We start from the raw sequence: 21,316 nt of genomic DNA, 5'->3' as shown, positions 1-21,316 counted from the left end.
GAGTGGAGTGAAGGGTGCTTGAATTAAAGGGAAGGGATGGCCTTGGAGTAAAGGGGCTGGACTGCGGTGCTGCAGAAGGTCTGAGATCAAAGCCCAGCTCTGCTTCAGACTTACCTGTGTGACCTCAGAGGAGTCCCTTAAGATTAGTCTATTATCCCCATTTCACAGACTGGGATTTAAGAACTTCCTCCGGCTTGTCCATCCAAATTGTGAAGCGTTCAGTGTGCGCTGTCTGTGCCAGCAGCACCTAGCGCAACGGAGCCCTGACCTGGCTTCGCGCCTAGAGGCTGTACTGGACTGTAAGTCCCAGTGGCAAGGCAGGAGTGAGACTTCAGAGTTGAGAAAGTGATTGGCGTTCTCTCTGGCAGATGGACAGTCACTGCTGATAACTCTCCACCTGCTGTTTTCAGAGGATTTGAAGGCTGGGTTGTAAAAGGAGAGAAATGTGACCCAACATGTGGTGCATTGCTTTCCTTTATCGTTAGCTGTAACAACTGTACCCCTCACGCCCTTCCTCCACCTGCTTCCTTACTGTTCTTTCCCTCTGCACTAGAAGGGGGCTTGACCGGCATGGTGCTGGAGACTTACTGATGTGAAAATCATTAGGATCCCACCACCTCTGGGCTTGATTCTGCACCTTCTGCCTGCACAGAGTTCCCCTCTGAAGTCCTTCCGGAGACCTGGGATCTGTCTCTCTCCACTGTCTGTCTACTGTGTCTTTTTTTTCATACACATTCCTTTTTTTGTATATAACTTGGGCAGATCAATAAAGGTGAAAAAAACGAATTGTCAGTGTTCATAACTTTGTCTTCAATTGCTGTGTGCAGAGTAGCCACCTTATTGCAGGAACAGCTTCAGGGTGCAGCAAGGGGGTAGCACAGGCAATGTATGGAGGTGCATACTGGAGTAGCATTCACTTCTAGGTTATAATGTAAGTAGGGTGACCAGATAGCAAGTGTGAAAAATTGGAAGGGGGATGAGGGTAATAAGAGCCCATATTTAAAAAAAATAAAAATAAAAAAGCCCCAAATATCGGGCCTGTCCCTATAAAATCCGGACATCTGGTCACCCTCAGTGTCAGTAGTAACTGGAAGGAGATGCACTGTGGCCTATGTGAAATGAGTCTGGTGTTCTCTCTGTGAGCTTGATCCAAAGCACTTTGAAGTCAGTGAAAAGACTTCAGTAGGCTTTGAATCTCGCTCTTTCTACTGGATCCTGCTTGGTGCTTCTGATTCTTAAAAACCCAACTACAACTAAAATGTGTGTCTAGCCCTTTGCAACCTACTGAGATGCATTTATAGCCAGTGGCCGTCACATCTTGATGCTCATGGTGGCCTTTCTCCCAGATACAACAATCATTAAGTTCAAAAGTCCCCAGCTGAAATAAACCTTTACTGAGACTTCACCTCTGAACATCCTGGACTCCACAGCCAGAGGGGAGTTGACAGCTTGCCCACCAGAGCCATTCATTGACCTGGCCAGCATTTTTTGTCCAGAAGATGAATAACCCTCTTCTGGATGAAATGTATGGCATGCAGCAGAGTAATAGAACAGGAAATGCATCCGAACCAGCAGCATTCCCTCTATAGGACTAGATAGTTTAGGAGATGAACAGAACAAAAAGCAAAGGAGTACAATTATGCCCTCTAAAGGATTGGAGCATTACTTATAGTTTATGGTCTCTGTGCTACGTTGGGATGATCAGAGCAAAGAACTGTCTTGATGTCATGGATTAGAACCTGTTAAACGCTGCCCACCTGGATCTGATGTTGATACAAGCTCTTGATGGTTTTATTTTTCAGGGTGGTGAAGGAGGAGATCTCGGATGACAATGCAAAGCTACCGTGCTTCAATGGAAGAGTGGTGTCCTGGGTAGGTTGGTCTGTGTACGTGTGCTGCGCGGTGGCTGGGATCTAGCTTTAGCTGGCATGTGAGTACAGCTGGAAAGTCCTGGCCTCGTGCCTACAAACAAAATCAGAGTATGTGACAGTGCAGGAGTTTGCCTCTTCCCCCCACTCCCCAATACTCTCTAGTTTGAGGTATTGACTCAAACTCTGCCTTTAAAGAATTTATGCCTTTGCAAGGGTGCGATCATGCATATTCACGTGTGACTAGCTTTACTAGTATGAGTGGTCCCACGGATACCAGTGGGACTACTTGCTTGAATATTGTTACCTATGTGCATTATCTTTGTAGAATTGGGCCCAGACTAAGTAAGTAGAATTGCGTGGGCATGTTTCTTTAGTTAGGCCACGATTTTCAAAAACCAGGGGCTGGAGTTGGGCGTGTAGATTCGTGGCCTGATTTTCAAAAGTTCAGGCACCGAGGGTCTCCAATAGCTTTCTGCACTGTAAAAATCCGGCTGCTTATGATGCATCTAAATACCCATTATTGAAAATGTTACCCTTCTACTCTAAGCTTTGCCTGTAGTTCTTCTTCCCAGAAGCATCCAGGTTGTCAGTGGCAAGACTTAATGAAATTGATGAGGGTCTCTCTTTTGCCTGAGACTGCAAACTGCACAAATGCATACTGATTATGTTTTCAGTTGCCGCGGATTGATGTTTCTGCATTTTAGGGGGTGTTTTTCTAATTTGCAAGGATTTCAGTATTGTACCTTTGCCTCAAAGCCCTGTGATCTGCAGATCCGTTCTCTCCACCCCCCCCCACCCCATTTATTTTTGAATGTTTTGAGGTCCACAAGTCTGGGGGGGAGGGGGGAAGGAAATTAAACTGCACTAGAACTTCAAAAATGTTCAAGGAATTTTTTAAGACTTTGTCCCACCCTCTAAAGAAAGCATCAGGGTGAATTTGCATGTAGAGCTCTGGAGGAAATCTCATATAATTCATAGGAGAGGGATAAATGTGGTGGTATAACAAAAGAATTGAGTGCATCCTTTTGTCCATGGTACATTACTAACAATAGGCAAGAGTTCTGCTGAGTAAGTCTGTCTGTCTGATTTTTAGAAGGGTCAGTTTTAAGCCTGCTTTGATATCCATTGATCTAGAAGATCATTTTTCTTTCAAATGTATTATTTATTTGTACTATGGTCGTGCCTGGTGGCATCAGACAAGATTTGGGCCCCATTGTACTAAGCACAATGCATACACCTACATACACAGAGTAAGAGATGGTCCCTGCCCGAAATAGCTTACAGTCTTAATAGATGAGACGGGCAAAGGGTAGGAAGGGAAAGAGACAGAGGGTGAAGTGGCTTTCCCAGAGATATAGAGCAGATCAGTGTCAGAGGTGGAAATAGACCCCAGATCTTCTGAGTCCCTATCCCTCAGTCCGCACCCCTTACATTCTTTCTCCTTTTCTGCGTTTCTCTTAATCAATGTGCTACAAAGGCCCTTTTGCAGCTGGCTAATTGTAGTTCTTAATTACAATCTGCTGCATGTTGTATCTATGTGCGGCCCTCTCGATGCCTTCCATCCTGCACACAGGTGACTTGCTCTCAGGGCTGCGCTGAAAAAGACCCTCATTGCATAGCTGGTTTGCTCGGCCCAGTACCCAGCTCTGCAGTCGGATTGTGGTCGGCTTGGCAATGATACAGAACCTGTGACTTGAGCAATCTTCCCCGAGGCTTACCGTGCAAGATACCTTCCTGCCCAGCTGGGGATTAGCTTGGAGGTGTAGATGCCAGAATTGCGTTGTGTTTGTTAGGCCATTTTATGAGGATGTTGCTGCGCTTGGCTACAAGTTTATAAGTCTCAGGGGTGGCTGATTCACAGAGGAACGTGCTGTTAGCCGCCGGAGAGGGGCTCTTATGAGCCTTCAGCTTTGGGCTTTTTTTTTTTTACGGCAAAAAGGATCTAGCAAGCTCATGTCAGTTTACTATCCTCTGATTATTCAGTCTGAGTGAGACATCAGATGCCCTCCTATTGCTACCCAGCAGAAGATGAGAATACTAATGATTGCGTAAGAGCTGCAATTTTAATACTTGATTGCATAATGAGGAGCACGGTTTTCAAACGTACGCCCCTTGCTGGGATGTCCAAAGCCTGCACTTGGATACTGAAATCTGGAAGTAGGGATACCATTCGTCCTTGCACACAGGGCCAACACAAGGTCTGCATGACTCAAGTCTCCAAAACAGGGCTTAAGTTGGACTTGAGTGATGTCCAATTGCCCCTACATACTGTTCCGAGCACCTAAATGCAGGGCATGAACATTGTGTTAGGGCCTTGGCTTTGACAGGTATGTCCGATAGGAATCAACAAGTATAGCATTCACCACTGAGAGAGTAAGCTCAGTGAAATTTGTTACTACAGTCTGTGGGGCTAGTAGTCAAGGGACTGGTAGGTAGCCAGTGTCTACAGGATTGCCAGCAGCCAATAAATATTTAAAAAAAAAATTGTTCTCGGGTTATTTTAGTGGGGAAAATCCAAGCAGATAGGTTCATCTGGACCCAGCAATAACTGTAAGGGTGCATATGCGCCAGCCATTGTCAGCTGTCTGCCATGCGCTGTTCAGTGCGGTTAGCTCTGTAGGGGTTGGCTTTGTAACCCTCTCGTGTATGGGTCAAGATCCTCAGCTGAGCTCCGTTGCTTTCAACTGAGCTATGTTGACTTTTATACCAACTGAGGATCCGGCCCATAGATATACTTCTCCCACCCCAAAGAGAGCACGGGGGTGGGGTGGGGGGGCTAAAATATTTCAGTACCTCAATCGTCTCACAGAAACACTGGTGAGGAAACCTGTCTCTGCATTCTACGAACCTCGCTGGGCTGCTCGGAAAGTCGCTGGGCCTGTCTGCTGGAAGACGTGACTACCCGCGTTTTGGCTGTCAAAGTCAAAGGAAACCTGGGTGACGTGTTCTAGCCTGCAGTAGAATGCACATGGGCTGTACGCTGTAGAAGGAACGTGCAATGTGTTTTTAAACGTCTGTCCATTTGGGGGTGTAGGAGGGGGAGTTTGACATCTGTATCTGCTGACTCAGACACACAACATCATGTCTGGCTGTGAGAAACCAACTATATGCGTTCATACTGGGCCTGAGACTGCTCTGTGTGCAGCTGATGAGTTTTACCGTCCTCTTTAGAGAGAGCAGGATTGGGCCTGCAGACTGATTTCTCTCAGCTGTACTCTACAGTATTCTCTTTCTCTCCTGTTTTAAAGGGACACACATTTTAAACAGCATAGTCACAACCATTCTCTAGCCCCACTTCGGCAAAGCACAGGCTTAGGGTTAAGTTCCCCTGTGTTCAGCAAAGCACTCAAACTTGTGTTTAGCATTAAGCGGATGCTCAAATGTTTTGCTGAATCGGGATCTTTAACGTTAAAATGGCTATGGCCCAAAATGGGAACGTTCCCCAGGCTTTAAATAGTCATATAAAAGAAAAATCCAACCCAGCACTTTGTCACCGAGAAATCTTTATTTAAAAAGCTATTTATATAGGTCCTACGCAGCTTGCTTTGTGTGCCGTCCTTGTGGCCCTGCAGCAGTAGATGACTAATAGACACTGGGATTTTTCAAAGCCGACTAAAGGATTTAGGTAGCTAAAGCCCTTAGATGGCTTTGAAAAGCTCAACTACTATTCCCAGAAGTGTGCTGATACAAATCCTTGATGCTACCAAGGAATCAAGGGAGTAATCAAGCAAGAAGGGACCATTTAAATATCTGCCTTCATAACCGAGGGAGAAATCTCCGTTTTTGCTACATGGACCAAGTAACTAGGGTTGCCAATTTCCTAATTGCACAAAACTGAACACCCTAGCCCCACCCCTTCTCCAAGGCTCTGCTCACTACATTCCCCCTCCCTTGGTGGCTTGCTGTCCCCCACCCTCACTCACTTTCACTGGCCTGGGGCAGGGGGTTGGGGTGCGGGAGGGGGTGAGGGCTCTAACTGAGGGTGCAGGCTCTGGGGTGGGGCCAGAAATGCGGGGTTCAGGGTGCAGGAGGGAGCTCTGGGCTGAGGCAGGGATTTGGGGGGTAGGGGGTTGGGTTGCAGGAGGGGGTGAGGGCTCTGTCTGAGGGTGTGGGCTCTGGGGTGGTGCTGGGGATGAGGAGTTCCGGATGTGGGGTGGGCTGCAGGTTGGTGGGGAGAGGGGGTCAGGGTGTGTGAGGGGGCTCTGGGCAGGGGGTTGGGGTGCGGGGGGGGGGTGAGGGCTCTATTTGGGGGTGCAGGCTCTGGGATGGGGGGTTTGGGGTGCAGGAGAGGGCTCCAGGTTTGGGGGGGTCGGGGCTCAGGCTTACCTCCAGTGGCTCCCGGTCAGTGGCACAGCGAGGGGGCTAAGGCAGGCTTCCTGTCTGCCCTGGCTCTGTGCTGCACCCTGTAAGCAGCCAGCAGGTCCAGCTCCTAGGCAGAGGTGCAGTAGGCAGCTCTGCGCCTGTTGCTCTCGCCACAGTTCCTGGCCAATCAGAGTGGGAAGCCAGTGCTTGGGGCGGGGGCAGCGTGCAGAGCCACTTGGTTTCCCCCCCCACCCCCCCAGTCTAGGAGCTGGACCTGCTGGCCGCTTTCGGGGCACAGCGCAGTGCCAGGACAGGTAGGGACTAGCCTGCCTTAGCTCCACAGCACCGCTCCCCGGACTTTTAACGGCCCGGTCGGCTGTGCTGGCTGGAGCCATCAGGGTCCCTTTTCGACTGAGTGTTCCAGTCAAAAACTAGACACTAAACTGTTCCCATTTTCAAGCATGTTTTTTTTGCACTGGAGAATAAAACCAACATTGAACAAATACCGATGATCCAGTCAGACCGTCCAAGGGCAGTAGAACCAGTCTAGAGACAGACAAGAGACATCTAGGTACCATAGGAGCTCTGTTCCATGGCTGGATCCATTGTTGTGGTATCTGAGTGCCTGATGGCGGTGCTCTTCTCTCTGATTGGGTCCTGATCTCTTTTGTGTGAATAGACACTGCCAGGCTGGAGGAGTGACCCGAAGGCCATGCCTGCCGCTCGGCACCATTTTCCCCCAATTTAAACTGCTGAACTGAAAAGCATTTATGCAAACAGGCCGATATTCAAGCAGCCTTCTGCACCGCTGGGCCGGGCCCTTATCCTTTCCAACCCATTTGCTATCTCCATGGGGTTTATTTTTATCTTACCTAAATTCACTTGCTGTTTCGGAAGCAGTTATGAGTGCGATTTAGTGTATGACTGGTGGGAGATCCCTAGTTTTGCTCTGGCAATGGGACGAATTTTGGATTCAGTCTAAGTCAGCTAGTTGGGTGACTGCACTGTGCGAGCCCTCCTGTGCAGACTTAATGTTATTGCAAAGGTAGTTATATTTAGGGCTTTGGAAAATCCATTTCTCCATACTAAGGATTAAAGGGACTTGGATTGTTCCCCCACCCCCCTTTCTAGCGCTGCTGCTGTTTGTCGCTGTTACAAAAACCCATTTGTTTAGGCGGTGGATAAGGGAATGAGTCTTGAACTCAGGTCTCCTGAGTTCCCAGCTCTGTCAGTGACCTGCTTTGAGACAATGGGCAGGTTGCTTCCTGGCTGTGTGCCTCTGTGTTTCCCATCTGTAAAATGGGGATCATGATATTTGGTTTCTTTTGCAAAGTGCATTGGGATCTACACATGAACAGTGAGAGATGAATGATGTTACATATTTTTACATATGTTTTTTTTAAAGTCCCAGTGGAATCCCAAAGTCTCTGAAATATATCTTTTTAAGAGCCTCAGTTTTATTATTAATTATGATTTAGTTTAAGTAGAGGGTGCTGGCCACTTTCCAGACCTTCAAGAATAGATAATCCAGGGGTTTCTCCCTTATTCCAGTTTTTCCCATCTGTTCCTACATGAAAGGAAAGCGGCTGCTACTTACTTTATGGTTGCTCCTAGAGCCCTTGGCCAAGATCAGAGCCCCACTGGAGGTGCTGTATGGATACGTAGTAAGAGACTCCTCTACCCCCAAAGCTTGCAATCTAAATAGGTACAAGACAAAGGAATCCAATCCCCATTTTACAAGTAGGAAACTGCGGCATAGGAGGGAAGGGACTTGCCTGGTTTGACACCAGGTGCCTCTGTGATTTGAAGCCAGCTCTCCTGTATCCCAGCCCAGTTCCTAATCATAAGGTCATCTTTCCCCTTTCTTAAACGGGAGCCTCGCAACCAGAAGGACTGCTTGAAGGACGAGTGAATTTTTTGTGCGTATAACGTTTGATTTTTTTTTTTAACCTTCTAATGGGGTGGTTAGTAGCAGCATGGGAACATAAAGGAGAAACGCTGTGGCTCATTGAAATGAAACTCTCTAAAAAGAGACTAAAAAAACCTACCAGAGCCCATGTCTCCAATGATTCAGATGTCAAGATGTACTTGAAAAGAGAGAAACAAACCTCAGAAGCTTTACGTTTTAATTGGGCTCATCAAAAATGTCAGCGCCAGCCGTGTGTTCGGTTTCTCCGCTGACAGAGGAAGCGTGTTCATTAACTTTGTTACAACAGCGGCATTCAGAGGTTGCCGTTAAATACGGAGGGCCCAATCCTGGGAGGTGCTGAGTGTTCTCCACTCCAAGTGAAGTCAATGGGAAAACTCCCATTGATTTAAGTGGTGCAGAATCCAGCTCAATGCCTCCTATAAGTCCAGTGAGCCTTGTCCTGGGCTGTTGACTTCTGTGGGAGCAGGGATTGTGTGTGATGGGTGAGGAAAGGGATCAACACCTGGTGGGCGGCCTCCATTTCATAAAATTCATGAGTCATGACTGGGTGGGGACTGGGAAACCCCTTCATCATACCTGACAGGAGGAAGTCTGGAGTGGCCCCCTAATTGCACTTGGTCTCCCTTTACTGACAAGGTCAGGAATATTAGTGTTAACCTGGTTGTACTATTTCATGTAGCCATCCGTTCCGAGAAGTGCAGGCCTCTGGGTCTGTGAATTATAGGGGTCTTCGCTTTCCTGACACAGATAGTTTGCAATGGCTGCAGTTTTTAGCTCTAGAGCAAAAACGCAGTAGGACCTTTTGAGCAGTGCAGAATGTGGTTTCTCCTTAAAGGGAGATGCTGAGGTATTATCCCCAGGTGGTGGTGAGCGGACGTAGCAGCCCTGCTTTTTACAGCAAGATTCCAATCCTGCAGAGCTCCAAGCAGAGACACTTGCAATGCAAGGAACTTAGTGCAGGATCAGGGCCATCGCCCTTTGTTCTGTGCTTCTACATGGGGGTATTTCAAACAAAATTACATTAAAGGAGCTTTAAGGCTGCACATTCCAGTAGGAAGTGCAGAATTTAAGATTGCACATGTGACCTTAACTTTGCCCCCTGCTTTGCGCAAGCATGTTATGAAATTACGAAGTTTCTAATTACTTGATGGCATAGTATTTCTCAACATGGGGATTAATTAGTATTAATTAGTTCATGTGTTTATACAGCTCTTTGAATATGTAAATGGCTGAAAGGTCTCCTACAAGGTCATGTAGAAAGATGGGTTTTTAAGGAAGAAGTCACAAAACCAACCCTTAAGAATCAAACTCCTTAGAAAAGGAACCTCTTGTGAAGAGCAGCATTTGCAGCTCAGAGAAATGTTGTGTTGTCTTTTCTGAGAGAGTTTCCTGCATTGATTTCAACCTTCCTAAGCGACTGAAACTCCCTGGGAAGATCCTTATTTCCGTCTGGGCCTGTAAGGATCTAACCAGCCTTACCGGATCTGGGCTATGCATGACTCCTCTGAACTCACACGCTGAACCTTTTAGGGGGATGCTCATCCCTGAGGGATAGTGTATACTTGAACATTTTCCAAAACAGTGATTCCAGAGTATTTATCCCAGAATCCAGTGGATTAAATTACATTGGGAAAAGGCACTCTGATTCTGGCATAAGAATGTCCGCGTGGGGATTTATAACTACTTCAGAATAGCTGTTTTGGTCAATTTCTAACTGTAGACCAGCCCTGACTATTCCAAACTGTTCTTCCGTTCCATGTGCTGATAAGGTAGAGCCCCGCCGAAGAGCTGTACATATGCTGCTTCTGCGCGTCTTGCAGTTGGCTAGCTTGGGCTAGTCTTTGTAAATTGTTTTATTGTTTGTCAGCCCCTTATCAAGGCCAGCTAATAAGTGCTAAATGTTACTATGATGAGGTATTCACCACCTTTCTGTCGCTCTTGGTGTTCCTGATACTTGTAATGCCGTGATCTGGGCTAATGGTTATGAAATCAGGGAACAGGACATTTGTGTCCATGGCTTAGCTCCTCCAAGCCAGACAATGCTCCTTTCTTGGTCGCTTGTTTCGCTTTTCCAGGAAAAACATCGGCTTTGTTTGTCTGTTCCTCCCTAGATGAAATGAGATTCATCAGGTGATGGAGCAGAAGTCTTTATTGTCCTGAGTGCCAGTCCAGGGTCCGTTTGGTTGCGGAGTCACAGAAACCAAATCTGTAAGGTTAGAGAGCACATTAGTATTGCAAAGATCAAAAAGCACAAGCAAATGGATGCCCTACGTCAGGTATTCCAAACCAGTGGTATTGCCAAGCCTCTTGCAACAAGTGCCTTAGTCTCCCATTCTCCACATTATTAGTGTTGAGTCTGTTCTTGGCCCCTTGTCCAGCTGCCATTCAGCTGTGCATGTGGTAATTCATTGTCAAGCAAACAGTTTCCACGGAAGGGTAAGTATGAGCAACTGAACAGAAGGCAGTGGGCACTGGTTGGTGCAGGCAATGTAAACTGATATCTGCCTCAAAAGACTGAGAACCACCCAGCATCCGTAAACTTGTCTCTAAGTTTCTGTGCGTACCCCACTAGCTAGGATTCTGTTTGTAGCCCTCCTCTTACTGATTGTTTACAACACCCTTTTGCAGAAGATGACGTTGACAAGCGCTGTGGTTGACTGTGCTGAACTATCAGTTGAAACATCTGTGCCTGACCTGCATTGCCAATTGCAAATTACTTTTTTCGCACTAAACCCATAAAATTGCAATGCTTATCTGCCTCTCCTTGCCGCTAATTATTGGAGGAGGCTTATGTTAATCTTACTGTAAATTAATTGTTCACAGTTTAGAACCTTTTAATATCCCAGTCACTTGAACTGAATATATAATTTGCATCCATGCATTTCAGACCTAGCCTCGTTACAGCTTTCTCTTTTGGAATATGGATGTTTTTCAGCATGAACTACTCCAGTACTTGGCTTCCCACACAATGGATTTGAGCTGCCTTTGTTTCCTTTGCTGTTTAAATCACGTGTCTGCCTATAGCTAGGCTTGGAAGGGTTAGATTTTTATTGGTAAATGTCAGTGAACGTCAATTTCACCGTGCAGGCATGCACTGATGAAAATGTATTCCCATCCCTGATGATTGAAATTTACAGACAGGCAAAGTAAGAAAAATGCTGCTCGTAAACTTGTTAGCATTTGATTTAAGGCCATTTAGCTTATAGATTTTGACATGATGCTGACAGTTTTTTGTTTTTAATAGTTATAAAGCTTTACCTTTTTGAATCTGTGTCTGCTGTCATTAAATTGTCTTCTTTTTCCACCACCCAATTTCTTACAACAAAGAATTGAAATGGATAAAAGTAAAAAATGCTTAAAGAAGCCCATCATGTTGTGCAAATGTGAAAATTTAAATAAATGAAAATAGAAAACAAATGCTTAAAAATAAGCATCAACATTACCTGCTGAAAGTATTATTATTTTTTTAAAGTACTCTGCAAAGCCTACCTACAGCAAACGCCTTGACTCTCCCATTGAGTCGGTTGTGATAACTGGGCTCTTCCACTGTAGTTCTTTTCTGTGTGTGTGTGTGTGGGGGGGGGGGACATTCCACATCCTGGCAGAATGTTTTAAAACCTGGAGCATTCGGCATACGTGAAGTAGCTTAGTATTCCCCTCCTATCTTTCTCCAGAGGCAGGTGCAACTGCTATTGACACTTTGAAGTTAATGCTATTGACACTTTGAAGTTAAAAGACGAGTGACATTTAGAAAGTTCTGAGTTTCGTCTTTTTTTTTTTTTTTAAATAACATCTATATCATTATATTTGTCATAGGCAGGAGCTTTGATCTTGGCGTCGCATGCTGGACTGGTTTCCATAGGCGATATCTTTAAAAAGAGGCTTTGCAACCCTTCAGCTGTTGCTTGTTTCCCCTAGCTTTGGAACTGTGCTCATTTATACCCGCGAGTCACAATCGCCGCTCCTGATTGGCAAACAGTTGCATGCCTCCTGTTATGTTTGTCGTCCCACCGCCTCCATCCCTGCCTTGGCCTGCTTGTTTGTCTCATCCACTTGTTCCATCTTACGGGGGTTTTTTGAGACTGTAAGTGATTTGGGCCTGTCGCTTACTCTGGATTTGTAAGACCCCTGCTCAGTGGGGCCCAACCTGCTTGGCCTTTAGACACTAGCGCAGTATAAAGATTGTTAATATTAAATTACGTGCCCGTCTTTCATCTGCACAGTAAGAGGCAGGTCCTGCCCTGAAGAGCTTCCAGCTCAAATGAGCACAGCTGACGATGGGACCATTATCCCCATTTTATAATTGGGGGGCAGGGGGGTGGAGTGACTTGCCCAGCCAGCGTCACAGGCAGTCCGTGGCAGGGGTGGAGTCGAACTCTGATCTCCTGAGTCCCAGGCTAGTGTCTTAAGCGTAAGCCCATCTTCCTGACAAAATGTGTGGCCACTGAACGAAATGACGGGTGAAGAGCAGAGGCCAGGAGTCTGGCTGGATTTTATCACAAGAGACCGTTCTGCTACTGGCCTCAACCCAGAGCCAGCCAGCAAACTCGGAGTAGAAAGATTTCCCCCTCCTCCTCCAGAACCACAAGGTACCAGGTGGGTGGGGGAATAGATTTCTCTGCAGATCAGGACTGAACTGGATTGGCAGAGCAGCATGTGAAAAAGTGCGGGTGTAGGCAAGATCGTAAGGCCGGATTCTGCTCTCTCACCAGTTTTGCATTGATGCAGGACAGGAGGCGTGAAGAGCATGGACGTGAGAAGAGAATCGGGCCTTTAGGAGGGCTCAGAAGATTCCCATTCCCCAGAGGTTGGGAATGGAAGTGGGGCAGACAGACCTACCTCCTCTCCCACAGTGACAGGAGCTGAGCTGTTGATTGGCGGGGGGTGAAGGGGGTTGGGACTGATGAGCAGGGGTGTGTAGTCTGGTTACTGTTCCCCTCTGCCAGTCCCTGCCATATGGAGCTGTTGGGTGAAATACCTGTATATTTATTGTTGCAAAAATGTATTTCACTGCAGCCTGTTTGCAGGACTGGGAGCGACTCCGGGGGGGGACATGACTTCTACATCCATAGCAGCACAAGTTCATGGACAATCTGCCAAACAGTTCAAGCACCAGAGAACGGATTCTTGTCCTAGCAGTGATTCTGTCCTGGCGATAACCCAGGAGGCCAAGCTGCTGGTATTTCAGGCTTTCGTAACTGGAGCTTTAAGTTCCCTCATCCCGTCTGTGGCGCGTAGTCTTATGGGATCAGCGTGCACAGGGAGTAAACAGGAGGCAGCCAGCGTGGGCTGGTGTAGCCGTTCATCTGTCATGAATACGTTAGCAGCTCATAGGGCAATGACAGAAGATGAAAGATGGGTTGGGGCCTGATCCAAAGTCCATTGAAATCAGTGGGAGTCTTGCGGCTGACTTCAGTGGGCTTTGATCTAGGACCTTTGTGCGTGTGTGTTTATCTACAGGACTTATAGGAAGGAATTGTCAGCTGTGCTGCTAAGAAAATGGATCCTCTTATGTATACGCCACTCACATGAACCTGTCCTCTCGGGCAATCTGTGGGAACCCCTGGGGATGAGTGTGTCGGTGTATTTTGCATTTAGCATTTGAATCCGAGCCATGATGCTACTTGTCAGCCGTATTTGAGGGTAAAGTGCGACCTCCTCCTTTGGTGAGCTAAATCACAAATCAACTTTGTTTGTTTTGCAACATGACTTTAAAGTACATTCTGGCTCTCGCTTTGGTGAGACTGCTTCTTAATCAGTTTAACATGCATTGTACACCCTTTGAAAATTAAAATAGATGCAGGCAAACTCCCAAACCTCAATTCCTAACCTCAGATGGTTTGCAAACAACTTTGTTTTTCAGTTGGTGTATCTGATCAGACGTTTGAAAGAGGTTATAAAGATGTTTTGAAGCATGGAAGTTGCATTTAGAAGATGTGATGCTTTTATATATATATATATCTTCCAATGTGCTATGAAGTACAATTATTCAAATAGTCTTCTGTCTGTTTCTAGACTCCCCACACCCCTCTATATTCCTCCAGATCTTGCAGTATTCTACTAGCGATTTGTGTGACGCCTGGCCAAGATTTTTCCAAAGTGGCCAGTGATTTTTGGGTGCCCAACTTGACCCTTTAAAGGGACCCCCATTTTCAGAATATTTTAGCACCCACCCTCTGAAAATCAAGCCCCTTTAAGCTGCACCAAATTCACGAGGCATTTCTGAAATTCTTAATCCATATGTTTTAGCACTCTTCTATATGAACAGTTAGACTGTGTCCTCCCCCTTGAGCTGGGACATGTGGTTCCCAGCTCGTGCAGATGTACTAATTCCACTTGAGCCAGGGTGCTAAAAATGGCAGCGTAGCTGGGGCAGCATGGGCAGCGGTTGAGTCACTGCGTGTACCCACTCCGACCCCTTGGTACGTGCTCTGGTCGCTAACCCTAGCTGCCGCATGGCTCTGCTCATATTTTTAGCATGTTAACTCAAGCAGCACTAGCCCGGGTCCATCTAAGTGAACGGGGAATCCCACCGCCCAGCTCAAATGTAGATGTGGTCTGAGTGCACAGCAAGCTGGGGTGCAAAGCCCCGATGCCCTGGCGTGTTGCGCACAAACTGGCAGTGTGGTCCCTGCATTAGCAGTTCCCTGGTGTGCGTTGCCCGATTCCCATTTCAAAACCGAGCGACTCCAAGTGAGCTAGGGACTTGTAATGGGTGTTAGCGGGGTCCCGAGAGCTAGTTAGTGCTCAAGCGCACTGTCGATTTACATCCCGGGTTGCCAGGCACTGACCGTTCCTCTCGACAAAGCCTAAGTTTTAACTGAATGTAAACCAACCAACCCACGTTCCCCTGAGCTGCTCTGTTGCAAGAAATGCCTCCCTTGATCCCTGGTCCCGCAAACCCTTCAACACGAGTCGGGGGTCCTTCCCCTTGATGCCAAGGGGACTGCTTACATGGGCAAAGTTATCCCTTTGCTCCGGGGTTTGTAGGATTGGGACCTTGCTGGGGATTTTGGCTGTGGAAAAGCCAGTGGCAGCTGTGGGAGGGAGGGCGTGTACACACTTACACACACCCAAGCCTGCAGTGCTTTCACAGCCTGGCCACTGAAGTTGGGAATTTGAAAAGAACTGGCCCGCAGGTAGCTGCCGATTCAGAACCAGCCAGGAGGCCAGCAGTGTGCACACGGTGGGTTGGCCGTTATCCGGGGTTTTTCGGAAAGCTTGGCGACATCTGAGAACAATTGGCTGAGGGACTGGTTTGTGATGAATCCAATTTCTGATTGGCTCTTAGTGGGGTCATACCTAGGTCTCTCTCTGGCTGTAGTATCTCGGTGCCAAGAGATAATGCTTTGTCAATGGACCTAACTGCTTGTCTGTTGTATGTGCACTTCCAGACGCTGCATTGCAGGGCAGTTGCTATTGCATTTGTCCGGTCGAGTCGTGCAGCCTTGTGCCGTACAGGGTTGCATAGGAGACCTGGGATTGTTCGGCGATCCGTTGCGAAGAGCCAGTGTCTCTTAGCGTGTACTTGAGGCGGCGGATGCAGAATCTAAATAATCCAAACAAGCTGCTTCCTGCTGATTCTAATTTGTGAAAAGAAATGACAGCAGGACCTTTCTCTTCTCCTGTCAGAATACAAGCTCACGTGCTCCTCTGCTCTTGGCGGTGGGGACTGAACCTTGTGCCCGTTTTGCTGGGAGAAATATTCTGGGTCTGGATTCATGAGGCCAGGGCGGGAGGAGGCGATTCTGCTCTACGGTGCATTGACCTTCCCCAGCGCAGCCTGTGTTTTCCGAAAAGCTCGGCGGACGGGGTGCGTGTTGGGTACAGGAACATCTTGGCAATCCGGCCATTTGTGCCCGAGTGGGAGCTGCTGAGAACTTTGAAAACTGTCCCTGGCTGTGGGTGCGGAGCTCTTGAAAATAGGGTCTTGTGTGAGTCCACTTCTTGGTGGCAATTGCAAGATCCTGCATCACTTGGCCCCAACCTTTTGTATGTCTGTGGCCTTGTTTCTGTTCATATTCCAGCCGGCCCCAGTACCTACTTTTGTCCTCTCCATGAGCTTGGCATGCCCTCTCTGATCCTGTTAGCCAAACCCCCACCTCCCGTTCAAATTCCTTTTAAAATCTCCCAGCCGTCGTTTTGCCTCGGGGGAGCGAGTTACAGAATTTGAAATAACAAAAATGAAACCCCTAATTCAGGGGAGTGATTTCAGTTGTACATGTGCCTTTCCAAGTAACCGCACAATCCTGTCCTAGGGGTCCTCTCCCCTGTGCTCTTGGACCCTCCTCTCTTCCAATTTAGAATTGGGAGGGAGGAGGGATGGGGCTTGGATCCAGCAGGGATGTTAAAATCAAGGATAGAAGAGGAGCTGAAAGCGGCTCCTTGGGCCTTCCTGTCACTCAGGCAGATGCTAATGGTACAGTCACTGGGGGGACAGATTGGGGGTTAGGTGGAAAGATCAAAACTTAGTTTTGACTATTTTCTCCTAGATATCAGGCCACAGAAGTGAAACGGACACTGAGGGGGAGGAGAGGGGAGCTATTCTCCCACTAATGAAAGCAGATGGTCCTGCCTACACTTACATGCCTCGTACAAGGGGCAAGGAGACCCCCTAAGGCTGTGAACGCTGAAGCCCAGCTGTCTCCAGTCACTTTAGAGACCCTTGTTATAGTCAGTTTCCCTTTGCCATATGTCAGAGGAGATACAGGGCTGAGGAATCATGGGCTGATATTCTGTTTTAGTAGACACAGTCAGCGGCATGCGAACTTGAGCTCCTCCAAGCTTTGCAATTGAGGACGTTTTAGAGCTTTCCCAGACTTGTGCCGGGGGTGGAGAGAAGAGTGTGTTCTTGAAATAAAAGTTTGAAGGGAGGCCAGATATTTTGCAAAAAATCTGGAGAAAGAGCTGAAGTTGGCAGGAAGAGGACTGCTTGATAGGAAATGGGATGATTGTTGGCGCTCTTGGCACCAGGTAACGTGAGGATGACATTGTCTTTGCACCAAAGATCTCTTGAACAGACCGAGCAGTGGAGTTGGGGCCTGACCCAAACCCCACTGAAGTCACTGGGGGTAGGATACAGTGGCAGTGAAGGTCATCAAGCTAGATTAGAACATATGGACGTGCATGTTTTCATCTGCCCCTCAGTGCCGTAGTGGGAGAGACCTTTGCTCTGCCTTGAATACAGATGGGCCCACGCTGAAACATTTCCCTGTGGATTTTGAGCCTGCCCAAGTGCAGGGATTTTGCTTCTGCCTGGTATATAAAATAGAAGCCTCTGGCAAAAATTCAGAACCAGACCTGAGGATGAAATGAAATACATAGTCTCCTATCAAAACTGGAGGGGGAATATAAAGAGGAAGGAAGTTGTTGCTCCAACTGTAATTTGGTCAGGATACCTGGGTAAATTGTCCTATTATGAAAATGACCCAGGATCTTAACTAGCCACAGATGGTCAGGCCTGTGTTTAGGGTGACCAGATGTCCCAATTTTATAGGGACAGTCCCAATATTTGGGACTTTGTTTTATGTAGGTGCCTATTACACCCCACCCCCGTCCCGATTTTTCACCCTTGCTGTCTGGTCATCCTACCTGTGTTTCAGTTCGTCTGAAAGACCCATCCAGGTGCACAGCTCCTCTGACCGCAGCAGCCCGTGCTTGGCATTTGTTCTCTAGTTCCCCGGAGCCTGCCCCAGAGCCCAGTGAGGGATTCGTGACCACAGTAAGCGCTAACCCCCAGTAATAGGTGTTTGCAGGGTCAGAGGGCGGCATGGTGCCTAGTGAATCCTCATCACAACTTGCCGAGTAGCTTGGGTTGTCCTTGGGGCAGTCTCCCGTCCCAGGCCCTAAAGTAAATCCTGTGTCCCTCACCTGCCTGGGCAGACCCTCATGTCTCTGGGGAGTCCTGTTGACTCTATCCAGGTGGACGGTTGGATCCCTTTGCGGGATCGATGCCCACACGGGCAGTGCTCCTGGGCATTGATTTCTCAGCCTTTCCAGACTACTGAACCCCTTTCCAGGAGTCTGATTTGTCTGGTGTACCCCCAAGTTTCACCTCACTTAAAAACTACTTGCTTACAAACTCAGACATAAAAATACAAAGGTGTCACGGCCACACTAGTACTGAAAAATTGCTCGTTTTCTCATACAATTATGAAATCAGTTGGAATATAAATCTTGCACTTACATTTCAGTGTATAGGATACAGAGCAGTATAAACAAGACACTGTCTGTGTGAAACTGTAGTTTGGACTGACTTCGCTAATGCTTTTTATGCAGCCTGTTGTATAACTAGGCAAGAATCTAGTTGAGTTGATGTGTCCCCTGGAAGACCTCTGCATACCCCGAGGGGTACATGTTCCCCTGGTTGAGAACCATTGCTCCTCGAGACAATAGGCCACGTCTCTGGGGCTTTGCCTTTGGCAGCCAATGGAACTATGCCTTCGTATGAAATAATGAGTCTCTGCCCCTAACGAGAGGTGGAAGTTACAGCATTGTCTGCAGAAATCCTGACTAACGGCTCTTCTTAATTAGGTATTTATGCATCTGCTATTCTCCCCCTCCCTCCTTGCCCTCAAGGGGGCAGAGATGCAAAGAGCTTCAACATTTCACACAGCAGAGCTGAGAGATTTAAATAAGACTTCTAATGAAGCTGCATGTTTTAGGTTCTCAGCCCAACGAGCTCAGTAACTACTGATGCAGAGTAAAGTGCAGCCGGCGTGAGAGCAAACTGTTCTACGAACACCCCCACCAACCCAGCCCTCATTGCATTGTGGCCTCAGCTATGGGTCACCTTAACAAATCTCTTCCTCCGTTTTGTGGCCTGGGCTAGTTCAGAGGTTCTGCGGTGAGGCAGGCATTCTTTGTGTTACAGTAGCCAACGTGGTGCTAGGCCCAGTACAAACACATAGCAAGAGAGAGTCCCTGCGCTGAAGTTTATAGTTTAAATAATATGACACAGGGTGGGGTGGGAAACTGAGGCACGGGAGGTGAAGTGATTTGCCCAAGATCACACAGAAGGTCAGTGGCCTAGCTGGGACTAGAACCCAGGTGTCCTGATTCCCAAGCCAGTGTGCTATTCGCGTCTCTGACTCCAAATGGGACCTTCGGACTTACGTGCACTTGAGCGATCAGTTGATGGTGTACCAGTAGATTTGCACTAGCTGACCCACCACTGATTCGGTGCATCTACAGTCACCCTGAGCCAGCATAAGGTTTTTCCTGGTGCCTATGCTAAGCTTTCAGGTGGGATGGCTGACAGGTGCATCCATTCAGGCATTTGATTGGATTGAGTCCCGTGTAAATTAATGGGGTAACTTAGATCGCTGCCCCCTAGTGACTCAATTAAATTGCTTTTGCCTCTGGTTGCCCAGTGCATTTTAATTGGTTAAAGGACATTTTAATTGGTTAACCTCACTAGTGTAGAGAAGTGCTGAGGAGTGAAAGACGACGTCGTGGCCAGAATATTGCACGATGGGCCAAATTCACCCTGGTGTAATGGTGTAGCTCCATTGACTTGATTAGAAATACACCAAGGATCGACCAGCTGTGCGAGGTCCAAGCCCACCCTTCAGGAGGTCATTTACACATGCCTAGCATGCAGAAGGAAAGGTGAGTCTTCCATCAGTGTTAAAGATCACAGGTGATACTCTTACAGTAGACTCTTGCTAAGCTTCACAGTATTAACCTGCATCCTCTGAGCCTGACACTGGGTATCACTTGTGCTGCTGTAAATCAGAAGTGACTCTCTAAAGTCAGCGGAGATACTGCAGCATTAACAGTGGGAGAGGAGAATCAGGCCCTTTCTGTAGCTCACGCAGAATGGGTAAGCTCTCCTCATCTCTCTACAAAGATTTAATAGCAGGTGCTGTGGTGAGATCTTAGCAATATGAGGATCTCACTGTGTTAATTCGTGAAACAGACTTTAAGTTAAATAAACATTACGTGAAGCAACAATTATAATTGGTTACACATTTATTAATTCTCACCCCTGTGAAATAGGCAAAAGAGGTTTAGGGTCTGCCTCATCAATCACTGAAATGCAGCCTTCTCTGGGGTGGAACACAGCAGCAACACAGGAACGCCGTGTAACCACACACAGCACAGCTGCAGTATAAGGCAGGAAATGAAGCAGGATGCTGTATCCAGTTGAAACTGCAGGGGGAACTTGATGGGCAAAAGGTAATGATCGGAGTTGGCATTTGGCCAGGACGCTGGAGTTAACAACCCTGCTCTTCTGGAAACACTTTGAGAAGCCTATAATGCCCAAACAGAATACCAAGTTCTTCTTTTTTTTCTTTCAAAATGACCTTTTGCGATACACTCTAGCTCTCTAAGAGAAAGGGATGTGATTTATCTTCAAGCAAAGCCCATCAGATACTTAGATCTCTGCCTGGCATCGTTCGTTGTAGGAAGAAATGATGAATCCTTAATGAGCTTTACAAAAGACAGACCAGATTTCCCTGCACCCCAATGCATGACACGAGCCCTTTGTTTGATCCCAGAGTGCAGAAGCAGCAAACACTGTGACGCCCTCACTTTGCTCCGAAATTCCTTTTCCTTGTGCTGTCACAACAAAGAGCTGTCCCGCTCCATTTGGAAAGCTGTTTTCTTACAGCATGTGCTATGGTAGCATTGGAAGGCCCCAACCAGATTCAGAACACCATTGTGCTAGGTGCTGTACTATGTGTAACTTTTCTGATTCCACTCCATTTGACCACTGTGGAAAGCCAGCTAGCCTGAGCCATTGTCTTAATCCAACTGCAGCTTGGTCGCCTGGGGCAGGTTTCCTTTCCTGCAGTAGTACAGCGGGTGTTTTCCTGAAGCTCCTTCGTCGTATTCCTGTTAATTTGGTTTACAGCCATCAAAATATTGAATGACACTTTATTTCCCATGTTCACAAATGTGGATGTCTAGGAGTGAAGGATGAAAGATTCGGCGAACGGCAGAACATGCCCTACCAGCTGTCGGCCGACACGGATCTGGACAGCAAATGATTTTGTTTTAATAACTAAATCGCTCCAAGGCCTTTTGCTAAAGTCAGGTCATCCTGCAGGACCCTCCAGGCCCCAGATTGGCAGAGTAGCAAGAACACTTTCTGAAGCCCTTTTAAACGGTCTCCCTCCCAACTCATTTCAGGTGCTGCCAGACTTGAGGGATTTCCTGACACTTCCAATATCCTCAAAAAAGCTGTTTGAGTTTCACATCCTCCCCT

At 47.4% G+C, this 21,316-nt stretch overlaps 1 protein-coding gene across 7 annotated transcripts in view; it reads left to right on the top strand.

Annotated features, from left to right (window-relative positions):
• The window catches only part of DVL1 (dishevelled segment polarity protein 1), a 210,930-nt gene that overhangs the window by 73,615 nt on the left and 115,999 nt on the right, over window positions 1–21,316 (top strand). For all 7 annotated transcript variants that reach the window (XR_012155594.1, XM_073317080.1, XM_073317074.1 and 4 more), the window contains exon 2: window positions 1,803–1,872. Coding sequence is in view for 6 of the 7 variants with exons in the window: in XM_073317080.1 (XP_073173181.1) it covers window positions 1,803–1,872 (70 nt within the window). In the remaining variant the exon portion in view is untranslated. The remainder of the gene's footprint in view (window positions 1–1,802; window positions 1,873–21,316) is intronic.

The sequence above is a fragment of the Lepidochelys kempii genome, chromosome 18, assembly GCF_965140265.1.
Source record: "Lepidochelys kempii isolate rLepKem1 chromosome 18, rLepKem1.hap2, whole genome shotgun sequence".
Classification (NCBI taxonomy): domain Eukaryota; kingdom Metazoa; phylum Chordata; order Testudines; family Cheloniidae; genus Lepidochelys; species Lepidochelys kempii.
Note: the sequence above shows the minus strand (reverse complement) of the source record. Positions and strands in the feature narration are given on the sequence as shown.